General features: G+C 51.0%; 1 protein-coding gene across 1 annotated transcript in view; it reads left to right on the top strand.

Moving 5' to 3' along the window:
* Positions 1 to 18076, top strand: part of Adamts14 (ADAM metallopeptidase with thrombospondin type 1 motif 14) — a 62735-nt gene that overhangs the window by 26922 nt on the left and 17737 nt on the right. Inside the window, exons 5-11 of the mRNA XM_038342750.1 lie at positions 6407 to 6490; positions 7010 to 7157; positions 9348 to 9453; positions 11175 to 11318; positions 12155 to 12287; positions 13466 to 13579; positions 15164 to 15312. Coding sequence (XP_038198678.1) covers positions 6407 to 6490; positions 7010 to 7157; positions 9348 to 9453; positions 11175 to 11318; positions 12155 to 12287; positions 13466 to 13579; positions 15164 to 15312 — 878 coding nt within the window. The remainder of the gene's footprint in view (positions 1 to 6406; positions 6491 to 7009; positions 7158 to 9347; positions 9454 to 11174; positions 11319 to 12154; positions 12288 to 13465; positions 13580 to 15163; positions 15313 to 18076) is intronic.

Genomic DNA, 18076 nt, shown 5'->3' with positions numbered 1-18076 from the left:
GTCCTCTGATCTCTCTTCTTTTGTACTGGGCTGTGGGAAGCCCGCTCGCTGTCACCCTGAAACTGTCTGGACAGCCGCCCCAAGTGTAAATAGGGGCCACTGTTTAAATCGCAGAGTTTCTCTCTTCCCAGATGGGGGTCCTTGGGCACTTACTTAGCCTCATGGAATCTTGAACCTGAGTTCAAATCCCTGGGACCCACAAAGAAAGCTGGGTGTGGCCTTGAACCTCAGCACTGTGGGAATCAGAGACAGGAGGATGGCTGGGCCTTACTGGCTGCCAGCCTAGGTTTGGGATCAGTGAGAGACATTGTCTCAAGGGAATAAGGTGGAGAGGGACAGAGCTGGACACCCAGTGTCCTCTTCTGGCATGAGCATGTTCACACTTGCCCATGGGGCACACACCCTTCCACACACACACACTTGTACATGCACACACACGCACACACAGAAGAAAAGAAAGAAAGAATGAAAGAGAAAAAGAGAATCGTGTTTTCTTGCTTATAAAACTGGAATAGTTCTGTTCTCTAAGATGGTTAAGAGGTGGTGAAGAAAGCCTGGCCCGGTGCCTGGCACCCGGTAGTTATTCTGGGAGCAACGACGCACCCCTCCAGCCCAGCACTCTCCACCTGTCCCCTCCCTTCTGCTGTTTTGTCTCCCCTTGGCCAGCATCCTGACCTTTGCTTGTTTTTCTGGTACACACCCAGTGGCTATCTCAGGCCAATAGGTGATGTCAAACCCTAACCTAGGAGTCCTGGCAAAGGTGGCCTTGAACTTGGCTTAGAGGTGAGGAGCGAGGAAACCAGACACAGGGTTCATTCTGCCATGTGGGTGTGTGTCTTGTGGCCATTCTGTGTCCAACCATGGGAAGCAATTTCTGACTGTTCCCTGACCCCCTCTCCCCACAGCCATGGAGACTGAGGGTGTTGGGCCAGGTCCTGGGTATGCAGCCAGGGTGGAGCTTGTCAGAGGGTCCCTGTGAATGTGTCTTAGGGTTGATAGGTTTCTGGGCCTGCCAGGTAGCCACACCTCCCCCCTGGCTGTGGCACCATGTTTAGGGGGCAGTTTCTGCTAATATGATGGCCCTATCCAGTCACTTTTCTGGCCCATGTAAAACACCGACACTCCCGACTCTAGGGCCAGGACTGGCAGGGGTATTCGAGATGAACATGCCAGGGCCCAGAGAACTGGAGCAGGGGCTTGGGAGGGCAGGGCCTATCCAATCTGCCAGTGTCCTAGGCTGGGTGGCAGTTGGAACAAGGGTCATTGAAAGTAGGGGCTGGAGAGATGGCTCAGCAGTTAGGAGCACTGGCTGCTCTTCCAGAGGACCTGGGTTCAATTCCCAGCACCTACATGGCAACTCACAACTGTCTGTGACTCCAGTTCCGGGGGATCTAACACCTTTACACTAATGCACATAAAATAAAGTTAAATAAATTATGTCAAAAAGTCCTTAATGAGTAGATGTGGTCTGCTGAGCAAGTGACCAAAACGAGTATGGTTGTCCCTCTGTCCTAATGGAATCCTAATGGGATCGTTTCTAAGACCCCCACCCTGATCCCCCAAATCTGTAGATGCTCAAATCTCCTTTGTAATGTATACAAGTTTCTGATTGCCACCCTCCCTCCTTCTGTCTCTCCCATCCTGACTCCTTTCCCTCCTCTCTTCCTCTCCCCTATCCCCCTCCCCTCCTTCCAGTTCTGGATTTTTGTCCTGGTTAAGTTTTTCTCAACTTGACACAACCTCAAGTTATTTGAGGAGTGGAACCTCAATTGAGACAATGCCTCCATCAGATTGACTGTAGGCAAGTATGTAGAGCACTTTCTTCATTAATTACTGATGCGAGAGGGCCCAGCTCACTGTGGGTGGTACCACCCCTGGGCAGGTGGTTCTGTTGCTCAAAGAAAGCATCAGTGTTCCTCCATGGCTTCTACTTGAGTTCCTGTCGTGACTTCCTTTCATGATAACGTATGACTGGGTTTGTAACCTCAGATAAACCCTCTCCTCCCAAGTTGCTTTTTGCTCGTTTCTGTTGTTTGTTTGTTTGTTTGTTTGTTTGGAAAACTAGGACAGGATTGAACCAGGGCCCTCCATGTGCTAGGCAAGCATTTCACCCCTGAGCTGCAGAACCCTCAGCTTTTGTGATTTACAGCCTCTCAGGATAACATTGATTGAGTTTTTATTTAAGGTTTACTTTTCTGTCGTGTGCATGGGTGTTTTGCCTCCATGTCTGTGAACCACATACATGCAGCACCAATGGAGACCACAAGAGGGAGTCACAGCTCCTGGACCGGGAGTAATAAGTTTTGAGCGGCTATGTGGTTGCTGGGAATTGAACCCAGGTTCTCTGGATGAGCAGCCAGTGCCCTTAGCCACTGAGTCATCTCTCCAGCCCCCTAGATAACTTTGAAAAGTGGATGCAATGTAAGAACTGTGCACATAGCTGCTAGACTGTATTGGTTAGGAGCAGTGGCAAAGGAAAAAAAAAAACACAAAAACACGTGTTTCATATAAATAGTTTTTCCTCAGATTTCCAGTGAACAGTTGGTTAGGCCTGCAGGTGCAAAGCCTTCCGACACAGAGGGCTGGCTGCCACATGCAGGATCCAGACAGCATTTTCAACAACCCAAAGACTTGAGGACACATGGAAGGCAACAATAACTCAGAAGTCCCTCCAGATGCCCAGAGCCCAGTATATATCCTTACTTAAATGACCCAGTTGTCTTTGTCTTTTCTTTGTCCTGTGTCAGGCTGTGGAGTGTGTGTCACTGATATGGTTGAATGGTGTATGCCTCTCCTGTCTTCCTTGGGCCATCTTAGAGCCCACATACTGTACTGCCCCAGCCCTGTGTAGAAGAAAGGCTGTATTCTGGTGCTGGACGGGCTGAAAAATCAGGAGTCTCTTCTCAGGGGCTGCAGAGGTGGCTCAGCAATTAAGAGTACTGGTTGTTCTTCCAGAGGACCTAGCTTTGATTCCCAGCACCTACATGACAAGCTCAGAGCTGTCTGTAATCCCAGTCTCAGAGGATACAGGCTCTCTTTTGCCTTCCATGTGCAACAGGTATGCACTTGGTGTGCCAACATACATGCAGCCTCATACATGTAAAAATGATCACTTCCCTGCAAGTATCAGTAAAATGTCATGAGGTTGGCATTCTGTGGGTGTGGGGGGTGGCTGATAGAAGCTGCAGTCTTCCTAGGATAAGTCTCAGGCGTGTGGGCAGAGGAAGCTGCTGTCATTACACAATGAAGCACTTTCTTTCTATGAAGTCTTTGCTCGGGAAGATGGGAGGAAACCCTTTGCCCTGGGGCCTCTCCATCATGTCTTGCGGTGGGGATTGGCAGTGTGTGTTTGTCCACCGCAGGTACTGGGCTTTGGTCTCGGTACTCAGTTGGATTCAGACACAGGCGCCAGGAAAGCTGATGGCAGAAGCCCAATGCTAACTGCTCTGAGGTCTGCACATTCATATACAGGGGCCACTGCCAGCTCTGGGCACTGGGAGGATGGGCTGCTGGCTGGGCTCCGTGGTGTAGGCAGCTTCTAATTCATAGTTCTGGGCCCACAGCCTGGTTTCATCCTGTGCTGGCCCATCAGGTCTCCATTCTGGGTTTCCCTCCTTGCGGGACTCATGTGTTGAGTTAGAAGGATGTGTTCTCTCTGTTTAGTGGGCAGCCACCCCTCCACAGCCTGTAGGTCGGTTACTTTCTATATGCGTGAGAAAGAGCTGGTGCTAAAGGGCACAGGGGACAGAAACGGTGAGACAAAGGCAGCGGTGAAACCATCCAGCTCCCAGGAAGCCTCGCGGCAGGAGTCAGAGGTCACCGCTGTGTGTCACTGACAGTGCCTCTGGGCTTGTGTCTCACTTGTGGGTTCCAGACATGTATATGGGGGCAGCCCTCAAACAGCCATTGGTATTTCCATTGTGCAGAAAAAGAAAAAGGAGCTCCGTGCTGTGCCCCAAGACAGCTAGGTGATTTTAAAAAACAAAACCAAACCAAAACAAAACAAAAAAAAAAACAGAGCTGAGGGGGCTGGAGCAATGGCTCAGCAGTTAAAGTACTATCTTTCCAGAGGGCCAGGGCTCGACACCCAGTTCAGGTCTCTCCCATTTGTCACCCCAGTCTCAGGGGATCCCACACCCTCTTCTGGCTTCTGTGGGAACTGCATGCCCTTAGTACACAGACATACATATGTGGCAGGTAAAACACTCATTACATAAAATTAAAAATTAAAAAAAGAAACCAGAGCTGGGATTTGAAACCAGGACTCAAAGGAACTGCTTTATTATTGCCTACATTGACTGGCTGAAGAAGTTATTTATTCCTAAGACTCCCACCTGCTGTCTGGGATGTTAGTCACATTGGTGATGGCATATCCTATGCAGACATCAGGAATGACCATTAAAGATACAGAACATTTCCCTGGAGCCAGCAAAACACAAACAGTATATTCAGCATAAACTAGCACACGGGCATGCACATGTGATGGGAAGTTTGTTAACTGTGGTCATTTTTTTGTTGGTTGCTAGTGATTTAATTTTCTTTGTGTTTATGGGGGGGGTGTATGTGTGTGTGTGCGTGCATACATGTGTGTGTTTGTGTGTGTGCATACATGTGTGTGTTTGTGTGTGTGTGTTTACAGTGAAATATTTTGTTTGGTTTTAAGCCCTTACAAAAGCCTTTGTGTATGAGTGTGTGTGTGTGTGTGTGTGTGTGTGTGTGTGTATGTGTGTGTGCGTGCATGTGTGCAGGTGTGCAGGTGTGTCAGGGTCCAGCCTCGACAGGTTGGTACATTCCAGGGAAGGGGCGTGTGGATTAAAAATGTTAGGTAGAAAAAAACAGAGATACAGAATAGAGTCAGGAGGGCAACCCAGTGAGTACAGAATTCACCCACATTTATTTTTCCATATGCTTTATATACCCCAATCCAAAAGCAGGGGAACAGAGTAATTACCTCTTCAGTACCCGAAACATCAAGCAACTATACCCTGAGTTAAGTATTCTCTTGTTTAGGCAGGACATGCAGGGACCACACTTGAGGCCAGACATTCATAGGCAGACACACCCTGGGTCAAATCTCCTGTCATAACCTTGAAGAAGCAAGAATAGGCCTGTATTCTCTGACCTTTGGTCAAGCTGGAAGGAATCTACATCCATGGGCTCCAACACAGATGTGTGATGTGTGCGTGGCACAGTAACTGTGGAGATCAGACAGCAATTTGGGTTGTCATTTCTGTCTTGCTTGAGTCAGGGTCTTTTTCATCATCCACTGCTGCAAACACCAGGCTGGGTGGACCGCAAGCTTGTGGAGATTCTTCTGTCCATCTCCCATCTCGCTATAGGAACACTGGGATTACCAAGGCATGTGCTATTTCATCCTGCTTTCACGCAGGTCCCCAGTTAACTCAGGAGATGGACATCCTCAGGAGAGGATGAATAACCCATCCTTGATGCCGGGCGGTGGTGGCATATGCCTTTAATCCTAGCATTCAGGAGGCAAAGGCAGGCAGATCTCTGTGAGTTCGAGGCCAGCCTGGTTTGCCGAGCTAGTTCCTGGACAGCCAGAGCTGTTACACAGAGAAACCCTGTCTTGGGAAAACAAAAACAAAAGCAAAAACAACCCATCCTTGAGAGTAGACAAACAGGCTCAAATCCCTCTCTATCCAGGTTTCCTGACAGGGGAGTACCTAGTGCTGAATTTCTAGATACAGCCTGTGGGGTCTTCCCAGTCTCCCAGATCCTGGACCCCTGAGCTCCTTCCCTTGATAGAGTCTAAAAAAGTCCAGGGCACCTTGTTCAAATGCAGATCTGACTGGGGAGACTTGGGTGTGAATACTGTTTCTAAGATGCTTCTGGATGATGCTGCCACTGTCCATCCAAAGGCCCTTGAACATTGTCCTATTCTGGGATTTCCCTTGGGAAGGGTCCATGGCTTGGGCTCCACCAGCAAGTAATGCCATCCCAGCGATAATTGGAAAATGCTTAGAGATGTTACAACAGGGAGCTTCAGTGGGGGACCCTTGAGTTGGGTGACTTCTCTGGAAAGACTCTTCAGAGGGGGACAGATCTTAGGAGGGGGACAGATCATCAGAGGGGGGCAGATGAGCATCTTGATGAACATGTTGGTCAGTCACTAGGCTTGAAGCTCTTCCCATAGATGTGGGCTCCGTGGAAGGAGCTCAGAGTTGGGATTCGGTGTCTAGGGTTTGAATCCCAGCCATGTGTCCTTGGGCATGTCATCTTCTCTCTCAGCCTCAGTTTCCTTACTTGGTAATTACGAAGGAAAAGTCCTGCTGGATAAGGTCATGGAGGGGTGGAACGGTGCTGTATGTTAGAGCCTGGCCTGACGTGTAGCATGCAGTAGGCGCTCTCAGGGAAATCTGCTACCTTTATACTACTCTCCTTGTAGGTGGATGAGATTTACCACGATGAATCGCTGGGGGCCCACGTGAACATCGCTCTTGTCCGCTTGATCATAGTGGGTTACCGACAGGTGAGCCCCTGCTACCTGGAGGGGGGCAGGGTGGATGACAATCAGGAGACCACCAAATCCCTCTCCTTGAGGAGTCTGTAGGGGAAGGGAGGCTTGGAGGTGGGGCAATGACGGGGACAAGTCCCATCATTGTTGAGCTTAGGGACCCTGACCTCTGCAGCCATAAACCAGGCTCTTGTTCTCCCCAATGGGGGTGAAGTCACACTTTCCTCACGAGTTACCATAGAGACTGGATGAGGGATAAGTGTTCTGTCTGGAGAAGTGCTCAGCCCAGTGGACTGCCTTGCAGGTCGAAGAGGATGGAAATCGTATGCCTTGAGTCTCTAGTGGGCATGGGTACGGGACAGTGCTTGCTTGGCAAGCACCAGTGGAGGGAGGATTGTGCCAACAGCAGCCAGATGGCAACAGCTGGTGATCTCTAGGAGAGGTGCCGCAGTCCCTGGGAGCCTCCGTGTTCCCCTCTGGAGAGCTCCTATGATGTCTGAGGTCTTTAACCTTTACACTGTTGGCACCCTGCAGTCCCTGAGCCTTATCGAGCGAGGGAACCCGGCACGCAGCCTGGAGCAGGTGTGTCGCTGGGCACATTCCCAACAGCGCCAAGACCCTAACCACACTGAGCACCATGACCACGTCATCTTCCTCACCCGCCAGAACTTCGGTCCCTCAGGTATGTTAGGGACTGGGTTTACCGTGGTCAGGCGTAAGCAGCCTGCAGGGCAGGAGTGGAGATTCAAGGTTGAACCTGGAGAGCAATGTTCTGTCTGTGGGGCTCACTCAGGGAAGAAGAGGGGACAGGACCTAGATGGACCTAGATGACCTTGGAACTTAAGGTCTGTGGCCAGGGAATATAGCCCACTTTGGTGGCCACTGCCTCAGTCCTACCTGGAGCTGCTATTTGAAGCCCCCAGTTGCTTGAAGACCTCAGAGACCTTAGGCATGATTCTGCTTACTCCAGACTGTGAGCACTTGGGGAGATTGTATGGCTGTAGAAAAGGAAGCCCATGCCCCATGCCACCTCATGGATCCTGGAACTCTTCAGCTTCTGGATTCTTCCATGTTGCAACTGGGAGGAAATGTAATATTCACCATCTTCCATCTGCCAGCTGCTCACTGGGTAGAGGGGTGTGCTAACAACTAAGCATCTATATACATGCAGCTTTGATCATAGTTCCCATATGGGGAAACTGAGGCACAGGGTGGTGACCAAACTTGCCTGTGCCTCTTACAGAGAGGCAATGCACAAGGCCACGCTGCTCTCTAGATCTCTTGTTGAGGACTTTCTGGGTGTTTTACTCATCTAACGGTAGAAATGAGTCAACTAGTCTGACTACCCAAGGGTTGCTTTGTCTGAACCACCAGGTTCCAAATGTGTATAGACACATATGTGTGCGCACATATGCCTAGACATATGTTTGTTCACAGAGACACTGTATACATATGTACAGTTACAGACACCCAGACATATGTGCATGTGGACAAGACACAGACACGCACATGTGTGTGTGTGTGTGGAACGGCATGGCCCGTAGCACTAACCCCAGAGCTGCAGGCTAAGAGGCCCCGTGCCACGCCTCTTCTCGCTGTTCCATGGCACTGTGCTTCCCAAACCCTGTTAAGATGGAAGGTGGAATCAGTGCCACTGTATGTCACAGAGGGCTGCAGGCCTGGGTGAAGAGCCCTTCCTGTCCACACCTCCATCTCCAGATTGTCCCAGTCGGCCCTCCTGCCGCAATTAGCGTCTGTTTGGTTGTTTATTTGCCACCCGGGATAAACTGCATGGTCCCTTGCAAGCTCATCTTAGGCTTAGCCACTAAACCCCAGCCCTCAGCCCTAGAGGTGCTCCTGAAAGCAGACCCTTGGCTCACACACAGGCTTCACACAGTGGTGCCTACTAACAGCGTTACTGCCTGACCTATGTCCATGTGGGCCGTCTACACCTTTGCCTGTGTCTCCCCAAACTTAGGAGAGTTATCTTGCCTGTTCTCCAGTTTGGTGGCCCTCAGAGGTCACTCCCTTGGCCTCTTTCCCTGGGCCCATCTAACCTTCCAAGGGGACCATTCCTTTCCTTCCCTTCACCTCTTAGAACTTTTGATCCTTGAACTGTGGTCCTCAGGCACATCTGTACTCAGTTCCCATCTCCCTGCTGAGTTAGACCCTCCTTAATGATGGGGTGTGTTGGGAGTAGAGGCATGGTCATCTCCATTTTCCCCATGGGTATCTTCTTCTTCTCCTTCTTCTCCTTCCTCTTCCTCCTCATCCTCTTTCTCCTCCTCTCCTCCTCTTCCTTCTCCTTCTCTCTCTCTTTCTCTTCCTCCTCCTCCTCTTTCTCCTCCTCTGGCTTCTCCACCTCCTCTCCCAATTCCTCCTCCTCTCTCCCCTTCTTGATGTTGCTGTTGTTAATATGTTTCTCTTATCCAGGCTCGTCTCAAACTTCTGGACTCATGTGGCCTTCCTGCCTTAATCTCAAGAATAGCTGGGGCTATAGGCAGGTGCCCCTGTACCTGGCTTCCCACAGTACCTGACACAGGGCCATCCCTGACCTCCACACAGAAAATGTTCTGAGCTTATTTATTGAGTGGCTCACAGAATTAGGGTATGGGCAGGCTTGGGTCTCACCTGGAAGTTCCACCTGTTCAGAATGTGGAAAACTATAGGCTAAGAACAGGTCCTAAAACTGGGACACAGTAGCAACAGGCCTTTGTTTGTTCTCTGGGGAGAGATTTTTGAGAACCTCTCTTCTCCAGGAACATCCGGCACCCACCAGGTTGGGATGCCTCTGCATGGTTTGGGCTGGGCACACATGTCAGCACACCCCATCTCACCTGCCTATGGTGACCTCTCTCCTTTTCTCTGGCAGGGTATGCACCTGTCACTGGTATGTGCCACCCCCTAAGAAGCTGTGCCCTCAACCACGAGGATGGCTTCTCTTCAGCTTTTGTGGTGGCTCATGAGACTGGTCACGTGTAAGTAGAATGGGGAGGGCAGGTGAGTGGCAATGTGGCTATGGGCTGAGTATTGAGCTCAGAGGGGGCCTGAGCATAAAAGAACAAGGTCAGATGATATCTACCAGCTGCCCAGAGTGGGACACAGCGCCATGGCTGTGGGGACCATACATGCCTTGGCTTTTGTCAGGCTGGTGGCAGAATGCCTGTCCTAGGCAGGACCTGCTGTCTGGGTGGCCTCTATCCTGACTGTTTCTCCACTTTGTCTTTACCCCAGTGTCCTTTAGACACCAGTTCCAGCTCACCCTGGCTTGTGCCCTCTGAGGCGCTGGCCCAAGCCTACCATAAACAGGCATACTTTAAGGCCAGGCAGTAAGCCAGTTGGGGTTGGCAGACAGTTCTGTGGACTCGGATGCTGTTTAGAACACACATTCTCTCCTTTGCCAGTATTTCCCTTATTCATTTGTTTGTGTGTTTGGGTTTTTGAGACAGGGTCTCGTATAGCCCAAACTAGTCTCAGACTGGCTAAGGGTGTCCTTGAACTCTGGATTCTCCTGCTTAAGACCACCCACATTCTGGGATTGTGATTGTGCACCTCTTCAGTTGGCTTTGTTCACTATTTCTTGAGCACCTATTACGTGCTAGGGGTTTGACTTATTGTAAAGGGCAGGAGATACCCACTCTTTCCTAAGTAGAGGCCCCTCCCTGCAGAGAGGCAAGGTCAGGCTTAGAGGTCTATGCCGTGTCCATCTAGTGGTCAAGGGCCGATGAAGTCACTGGCAGAAATTAGGGGTGTTGGGCTTTGATCTTAAATACCAGTTTAAAGAGCAAAGTTTGCAGTTGAAACTTCCATGGGTGCCTACTATATACAGAATCCTACCCAGAGGGAGGGGCAGTCGGTTTGTTTGTTTCAGGATCTCACTTTGGGGTCTGGCCTGGAACTCACTGTGTAGATAAGACTGGCCTTGAACTCATACAGATCTATCTGCCTCTACCTCTCACGTGGTGGATTAAAAGCGTGCGCCATCACCACCTATTCATCGGGGAGAGTTGTTTTGTTTTTTGTTTTGTGTTTTTTGGGTCTTTTAAAAATGTTTTTCAAGAAAGGTTTCTGTGTAGTTTTTGGAGCCCGTCCTGGAACTTGCTCCGTAGATCAGTCTGGCATCAAGGAGGGTTTTAAGAAGTTCCCACACTGAGGGATTCAACGAGTGAGGCTTACTAGGTAGAACTTAATGAGCCTGGTCCTTACAGGCTGAAGCCTTTCCATGGGACAAGGCAAGAGCTGTTGGTAGCAGAGCAAGTGGCCCCTGCTTTGGAGGTTAAACCATGAATGTGGCAGATGGAGCTGGGGTCATGCAACAGGAGCCCCCATAGGGACCTTCTATCCAGCGGGCAATGGACCCCGGGGGGGATGGGCCTGCCAGTTTGGTGCCAGCCACATGGGGGAGTAGTGCAGGGGGAACAGAATGTACACCCTCCTCAGTCCTATCTGTGGGCTGTGTGTTTCCAGAGACCTGGATAGGCCTAGGCCACAGGAATGATGGGAAGAGTGAGTGACCATTGGGGCATACTCAAGAGCTGGGAGGATGTGTTTAGTCTGAGGGAGGGGTGGGTCTCCAGGAAGGGAGTAGAGGAGCAAAGGCATGGTCAAGGGGCTGAGGCTAGTAGGCCCAGTCAAGGCAGCGTCTGCTGTTTGGGGTCCAGGGTCAGGACCCACAGTATGACTTTCCCTTGCCCTCTAGGCTTGGCATGGAGCATGACGGCCAGGGGAATGGCTGTGACGATGAGACCAGCCTGGGCAGCGTCATGGCACCCCTGGTGCAGGCTGCCTTCCACCGGTTCCACTGGTCCCGCTGCAGCAAGCTGGAGCTCAGCCGCTACCTCCCGTAGGTTCCCTCCACCCCAGGGAAGGGATGGGAATGAGAGGCAGGCCCACCTCGGTGTGACCAAGGGACCCAAAGTGTGGGAGTACTATTAAAAACCGGGGTTCCCTACTCTACCCAGGTGCTAACTAGAGTTCTCTGTGGGTTGGGCCCAGGAATCTGTGTTCATTAAGTGGGCTGCAGGGGGAGCGAGGGGAGCTTCAGTCCCCCAGGGCCCCAGAGACAGGGATGTGGGGAGGGCCTGAGAGGTCTGTAGGACAGGTGTTCAAGCAGACAGAGACAGGGACACCGGTCACTGACCTTCCATTGCAGCTGGCTGGCACTGCCTGCCCAGCATGCCTTCTGTATGGTGGGTACACTTTGACTCAGGCGGTGTACCCTCAAATTGTCCACAAGTCCACTCCTAATCTTATCCAGAGTGCACCATTTTATGTGTGTAAACCAATACCCAAAGCCAGCTATCGGCTCTATCTATGAGGCCAAAGTCACCAGGGAACATAACCCTGCCACTGCCCTGAAGGACAGAGCAAGGGATGACCCTTGAATCTGGAGGTCAGCTCAATCCACCCCAAGTTCTTTAGCCAGGATTTGGTATCCTTGCCCCTGGAATTCTCATGCTAGCCTGTCACAGAAGGATGCTGTGACAGGCCATCCCCCTTGGAAGAGACAGCTGGGGCCCAGGACACTGGGCACAAATTCCTGGAGGCCTTCCTTGCTAGTTAAAAGCCCCAACCTGGGCTGGCCTTCCTTGCTAATTAAAATCCCCTGCCTGGGAAGGGAATGGAAGGCTTGGGATTTCTAACCCTCGGGCTGGCTTGCCTTCCCTGTCTCCACTGCAGTTCCTATGACTGCCTCCTTGATGATCCCTTTGAGCGCACCTGGCCCCAGCCCCCTGAACTGCCCGGGATCGACTACTCCATGGACGAGCAGTGCCGTTTCGACTTCGGCACTGGGTACCACACCTGCTTGGCTGTGAGTAGACTGGGTGCCAGGCGAGTACGACCCAGGCTGTTGGTTTATAGAATACTGTCAATCCTGCCGGCAGTGGGCATAGGGACGGGCTTGCCCGCTTGGTTCCAGCGCATTGGGAAGAGATGGGGGGCAGGGTGAAGACTCCATCCCGTCCGCACTTCAAGCCGTGTAGATAGAGAGGCCTGGGCACAGAGGCAAGGAGGGCAAGCAGCCACTAATGCCCTCACTGGTCTAGTCCCTTGAGGAGTTTACCTATGAGGTAGTCCAGCCAGGTGTCAGGCCAGGGGCTGGGGCTGGGTCAGAAGAGTTCCCACCTCTGGACACTATAGTAGGCATGGTATTCTGTCTCCTTAGCCCTGCATCTGAAAGTTACCTCTCCATGGGGTCTGCCCACGTCTTCGTCCTCCTGCTGGAGGCCGTAGATATCAAAGAGCATAACTGTGCTCTTACTCCTCAGGACAGGTCAATGGCTGACTGTTGAGGTTGACCCTAAAGAGACTCACACAAGAGGACATTTGAGGGTGTTAGGACTTTATATCTAAACTCAGAGAATGAAGCCTCCCTCCCCTCCCCTCTGCAGGATAGGGTGCTCTGTTTGGTAGCATGGAACCCTTGTGTGGTTATTTTCCCCACTCCAGGCCACACTGGGACGTGTGGCTTGACACAATACTGCATTGGGGCTGAAGAACAGGGTGTGGACTTCAGTACCCAAGCGCTGTATTTGTGGGAGTCCTGTTTGCCTTAAGGGAGATGCTAAGAAAATAGTAAGGAAATTGGGGGTGCCCTTCCAATCTGGATCACAAGGTGACTGACCTCTGACCTCACTGGTTGTCCATATTAGAAGGAGAGGGGGGAGTCTGAACTTCACGTGGTTCCCCTTCCCCTCAAGATCCCCCACATGCCCACGGATGAACGGCATCCTGGGCCCAGACCTCTGTGGAGCCTTCAGACAGCTTCTGTAAAGGATGGTGAGAGGTCAGGGTGTGTGCACTGGGAAGGGCTCCTTCTCAGGCTGTAGGAGGGCACAGAGGAGGTCCAGGAGCCGTTGGTATTAGGGTCGAGTGGAGTTTGACAGTACATGAGGTTCTGGTTACCTTGTAGTGTCTTGGATGCCAGCATCCACATGCCTTCCTTCCTTCCTTCTCTGTCACTACCTACCTCATCCCCCTGCCTCACAGTTCAGGACCTTCGAGCCCTGCAAGCAGCTGTGGTGCAGCCATCCTGACAACCCATACTTCTGCAAGACCAAGAAGGGGCCCCCGCTGGATGGGACGGAGTGCGCACCGGGCAAGGTACCTGTGTGGGGCTGTGGAGGACATGGCCCTCCTAAGGTATAGACCATCCGTACCTTACATGGGTATAGGTGCCAGGACCTTGCTTCCATGGATGACACACATGCCTAGAGTCCTTTTATGACCCCCTTGCTTTCACATTGCCCGTTCTCCTTTGGCCTCTATGGTCAGCCTGGGTTAGCACGGTCGTTTGGCTTCTATGGTCAGTCTGGTTTAGCACAGTCCTTTGAGCTACAGCAGGCTCAGTTCCTCACATTGTATAGATGAGATGACTGAACCCCAAAAGGGTTAAGGTCAGGCCACAGGGCAAGTGACTAACAGAGAGGGATAAAAGAGAGACTCCACCTATCCCACCTATTCCCCTGCTCCTTGTTGCCTCTCCCCCACCCCACATCTCTTCCTCCTCTTCCACAGCCCACCCTTCATGCATTTCTGGGTGTGTGTTTGCTTCCTTGGGCTCGTATGGTGCAGGGAAATCCTTGTTTGGTCCAAGAGCCCTAAGCAGCCCTCTAAAGCTGCATACCCTCCCAGTAACAACCCTGTATGCAGTTAGCCAGTGGGTCTCCATCTTGGCTACACATCATTTGAGGGACTTTAAATCCCACTCCTGGAGTAGGAGGTGACCACTGAGGGGTACAGAGGAGTTTTGGGGGTGGTGGTGAAAATATTCTGAAGTTCGACTGTGGTGCGGGCAGGATATGCACTTTGGGTTGTGGAGATACTGAGTTGTACACTCAGAATGAGTAGCCGCTGTAATCTGTAAAGAACCCTTTACTGTGAGCATCTCAGGACCCTAAAAGATTGACTCAACTGTTTGGGCGAAGCGCAGGTGTCTGGGGAAGCTCAGTCCCCACTAGGGGACTCCAAGATGAACAGTTCTTCTCTTGAGAAGCATCCAGAAAGCACTGTATTTTTCCCAACCCCCTGTGATAAAATGGAAGAGCTTATTCACCTTAGGCCTTGTCTGAGTACCCAGCCCTGAACCTTCAGTTCTTTGGGCAGTTTAACCAATGAGTAAACTGAGCTCCAGTAAAGTGAAGAGGCCACACGCATCTTGTAACAGCTGAGCTAGGATTCAAACCCAGGCTGTTCAGATTCTATGTGTCTATCCCTTGGCTACAGGCCACAGACTTGGCTCATACACGTTTATGGTCTCTGGGGGGGGGGGGGCATTTCAGGGAACAGGTCAGCTTCAGACAGCGTGAGACGATTGTCTTTCCTTCTCCGCTCAGCCCCGCCCACACCAGACAGGGTGATGCTGGAAATAGTAGTTCATTCATTATCCAATGATAATGAATGTTTACTGTTTCTGGAGGCTGTGTGTGTGCTGTTACCAGCATTGCACTTGAGAAAGATGGCTACACCCAGGACAGCAAGCCTTTTCTTTGAGGTGGCTCAGCTACCTGTATTCCAGTAGGACTGGGATCCTGTCCAGTTCATTCACCAGGCTAATCTCTTAATGGCTCTCTCTTTCTGGCCTTGCCGTGGTATCTGTCAGCTATGTTGTGTGCCCCAAGGGACACCCTTGTTGTAGGCTCCACTGCCGTGGCCCAAGGTGACCGTAGGCCCTCTGTTCTACCCCAGTGGTGCTTCAAGGGTCACTGCATCTGGAAGTCACCAGAGCAAACTTATGGCCAGGATGGAGGCTGGAGTTCCTGGACCAAGTTTGGTTCATGTTCTCGGTCGTGTGGAGGTGGAGTGCGATCCCGAAGCCGGAGCTGCAACAACCCTCCGTGAGTGCAGTGGACTGAGGTGGGCAGGGCAAAGGATACCTCCTACCAGAGGAGAGACACTCAGAGGGGAAGGTAGTGGGCAGGGTACAGGGGAGAAACCCCTACAGACAGTCAAGTGATTCCTGGATAAGAACCCAGAATGTTGGAGCAAGGCAGGTCTCTCCTACTTGCATTGCTAGTGAGCCATGGGGCTGACTTCCAGAAATGTGCCTGAAGTCGCGTTTCAAATTGTCATATCCAGAGGAGTCCCCAGAGAGAGTGGGTGGGCCCAGGACTCTGCCAGGTACTCAAGACCTCCCACTACCCAATCTTTTCCAAACTCAGAGTAAACACAAGTTTCAATGCATTACACACCATCAGGTTTGCTTTCTGCCACATACACAAACTTACTTTTCCTTTTTGTTTTGTTTTGAGACGGGGTTTCTTTGTGTAATAACCCTAGCTGTTCTGGACCTGCTCTTGTAGACCAGACTGGCCTCGAACTCACAGGGATCCGCCTGCCCCTGCCTCCCGAGTGCTGGGATGAAGGGCATGTACCACCACCACCTGGCTTTCCTATTATTTTTAACTTCTTCTGTCTAATACCAGTTCCTCCATTCCCCACCACTTGTCTGTCCCTTTTTGTCATCTTGGTAGGATCCCCTCCCCTCTGTCACAGCTGTGGAATGTCCAAGCCCCGGTTCCCCACAGTCCTCATCTTCCAGAATGAAACTGCTTGCTTAGGACACTGTAATGAGGAACGGGTAAACTGGATGAAGCTGCCACGAGTCCACTGGTCTGGGGACTTCCACAAGGCCTGGCTGAGGCCCTCCTTGTACCAAGTAACATAATAAACATTCATAATAACAGGTCACAGGGCCACATTGGATCCAGAGCCCTTAGAAATAGTCATTTGGGCTTGGTGACTAAAGTCCTTGTCATGCAAGCTAGACTGGAGTTCGGATTCCCTAGAACCTACATAAAAGTTGGCCAAGTGTGAGGATGACTATTCATAATGCTAAGGCTTGGGAGATGAGGATGCAGGGTTCCCCAGGGCAAGCTGGCTGGGAAGACTAGCCAGAACCAGCAAGATCAGTGAATAAAGTGGGAAGTGAAGAGGACACCCAATGTCAGCTTTGGGCCACCACGCACATGCACACACATATACATCCATATACTTGTAACTATGCATACACACATGCACACCACACACTCATGCACATGAGGTAAGAGAAAAAAGAGACAGCGGTTACTGATGGCGCACTGTTTACCTGCGAGGATTGGAGGCTCACTGCCTCCAGAGCAACCAGTGTCTTTGCTAACCACGCTGCACGAATGACCATCGGCATGGACTTCCTTGTAATTTTCCTCTCTGGGAGTCGCCGCAGCCAAAGTGGCAGGAAGGCATAGTGGTGCCTACTCCTATAAACCACCTTGCATGTGCCAGCAACTCATCCCGTTGATCACAGCTATCGTTTAGTAAGTTTCCTGCAGCAATAGCTTTTTGTTATATGCGCCTTAAATGGAATAATATGTGTGTACAACACCAGAGCGTGGGTTAAGTACTCCAGAGCTGGTGTTGTTTAAAAGCTTTCTCAACACTGTGTGCAGGATGCCATGTGCTCAAGTGGTAAGCCTGTAGTTCTCCTAGTGTCTCTGTGCAGGGAGCTGCTACATCCTATAGATGGATACTTTATACTGATAGGTTTTTCTTTGTTTGTTTTGTTTTGTTTGAGCTAGGACCTCACTTTGGTAACTTTGACTGGCCTAGAACTCACTATGTATACCAGGCTGGCCTCTGCCTCCCAAGTGCTGGGCATTAAAGGTGTGTGCTACCACATCCAGCTTAATAGTCTTTTTAAAAAGATTTATTTTTATTTTATGTGTTTTGCCTGTGTGTATGTATGGGCACTGTGTGTTTGCAGTGCCCGAACAGGCCAGAAGAGGGCATCAGATCTCTGAGAACTGGAGTTACAAACAGTAGTGAGCTGCCATGTGGGTGCTGGGAACTGCTTGCAAGAGGAGCCAGTACTCTTAACCACCGAGCCGTCTTGCCAGCTCCAGTATTGATAGTCTTTTCTAATCCTCTTGACCTAATGGGGAAGAGTGTCTGGTTGCTCTGCCCTGCTCTGTTGTGTCACAGCAGGAGGTGAGAGAGGATAGCCTCACATTTCAAGGGAGAAATCAAAGCATAGCAAAGCCAAGGCCGCAGTGCCAGAACTAGGATGTCAGCTCTTTTGGTTCAAAACCCAAGTCTCTTGGGCTGTTCCTTAGTTTATTATGAAACAAAGTAGATGTGGAGAACTCGTCCTTGGCTGTCCACAGAGTCTGCAGTAAGGACTGGAGGGGTTTGAAGAATAAGCAAGACTGGTGGGGAGGGCTAGCCAGTCCCTGTATCTGTCTGTCATTCTTACCACCACCACCACCCCCCGCCAGGGAGATAGAAACTAGCTCTACTCTTGCAGGTGAAATAGTCTGGGAGAAAGAGGGCCTGGAGAGGCTGGGGCTGTAGCTCCCTTGGTGGAGTGCTTGCCTACCATGCAGCCCTGGGTTCAATCCCTGCAATCATATAAATTGGGTATGATGGCAAATAGCTCCCAATACTCTGCAGGTGGAGGCTAGAAGATCCAAAGGTCAAAGCCAGCTTCAGCTACGTAGTCCAAGGCCAGCCTGAGTTATATGAGACCCTGTCTCAGAAAAAGAAAGAAAGGAGAAAGTCGGTTCAGAAGGCCCCGAGTTCAGCAGACCCAATACTGGTCTCTTCAGAGTGGATAAGTCAGTGGAG

The sequence above is a fragment of the Arvicola amphibius genome, chromosome 9, assembly GCF_903992535.2.
Source record: "Arvicola amphibius chromosome 9, mArvAmp1.2, whole genome shotgun sequence".
In the NCBI taxonomy this organism is placed as follows: Eukaryota; Metazoa; Chordata; class Mammalia; order Rodentia; family Cricetidae; genus Arvicola; species Arvicola amphibius.
The sequence above is the reverse complement of the archived record's forward strand: the minus strand, read 5'-3'. Positions and strand labels throughout refer to the sequence as shown.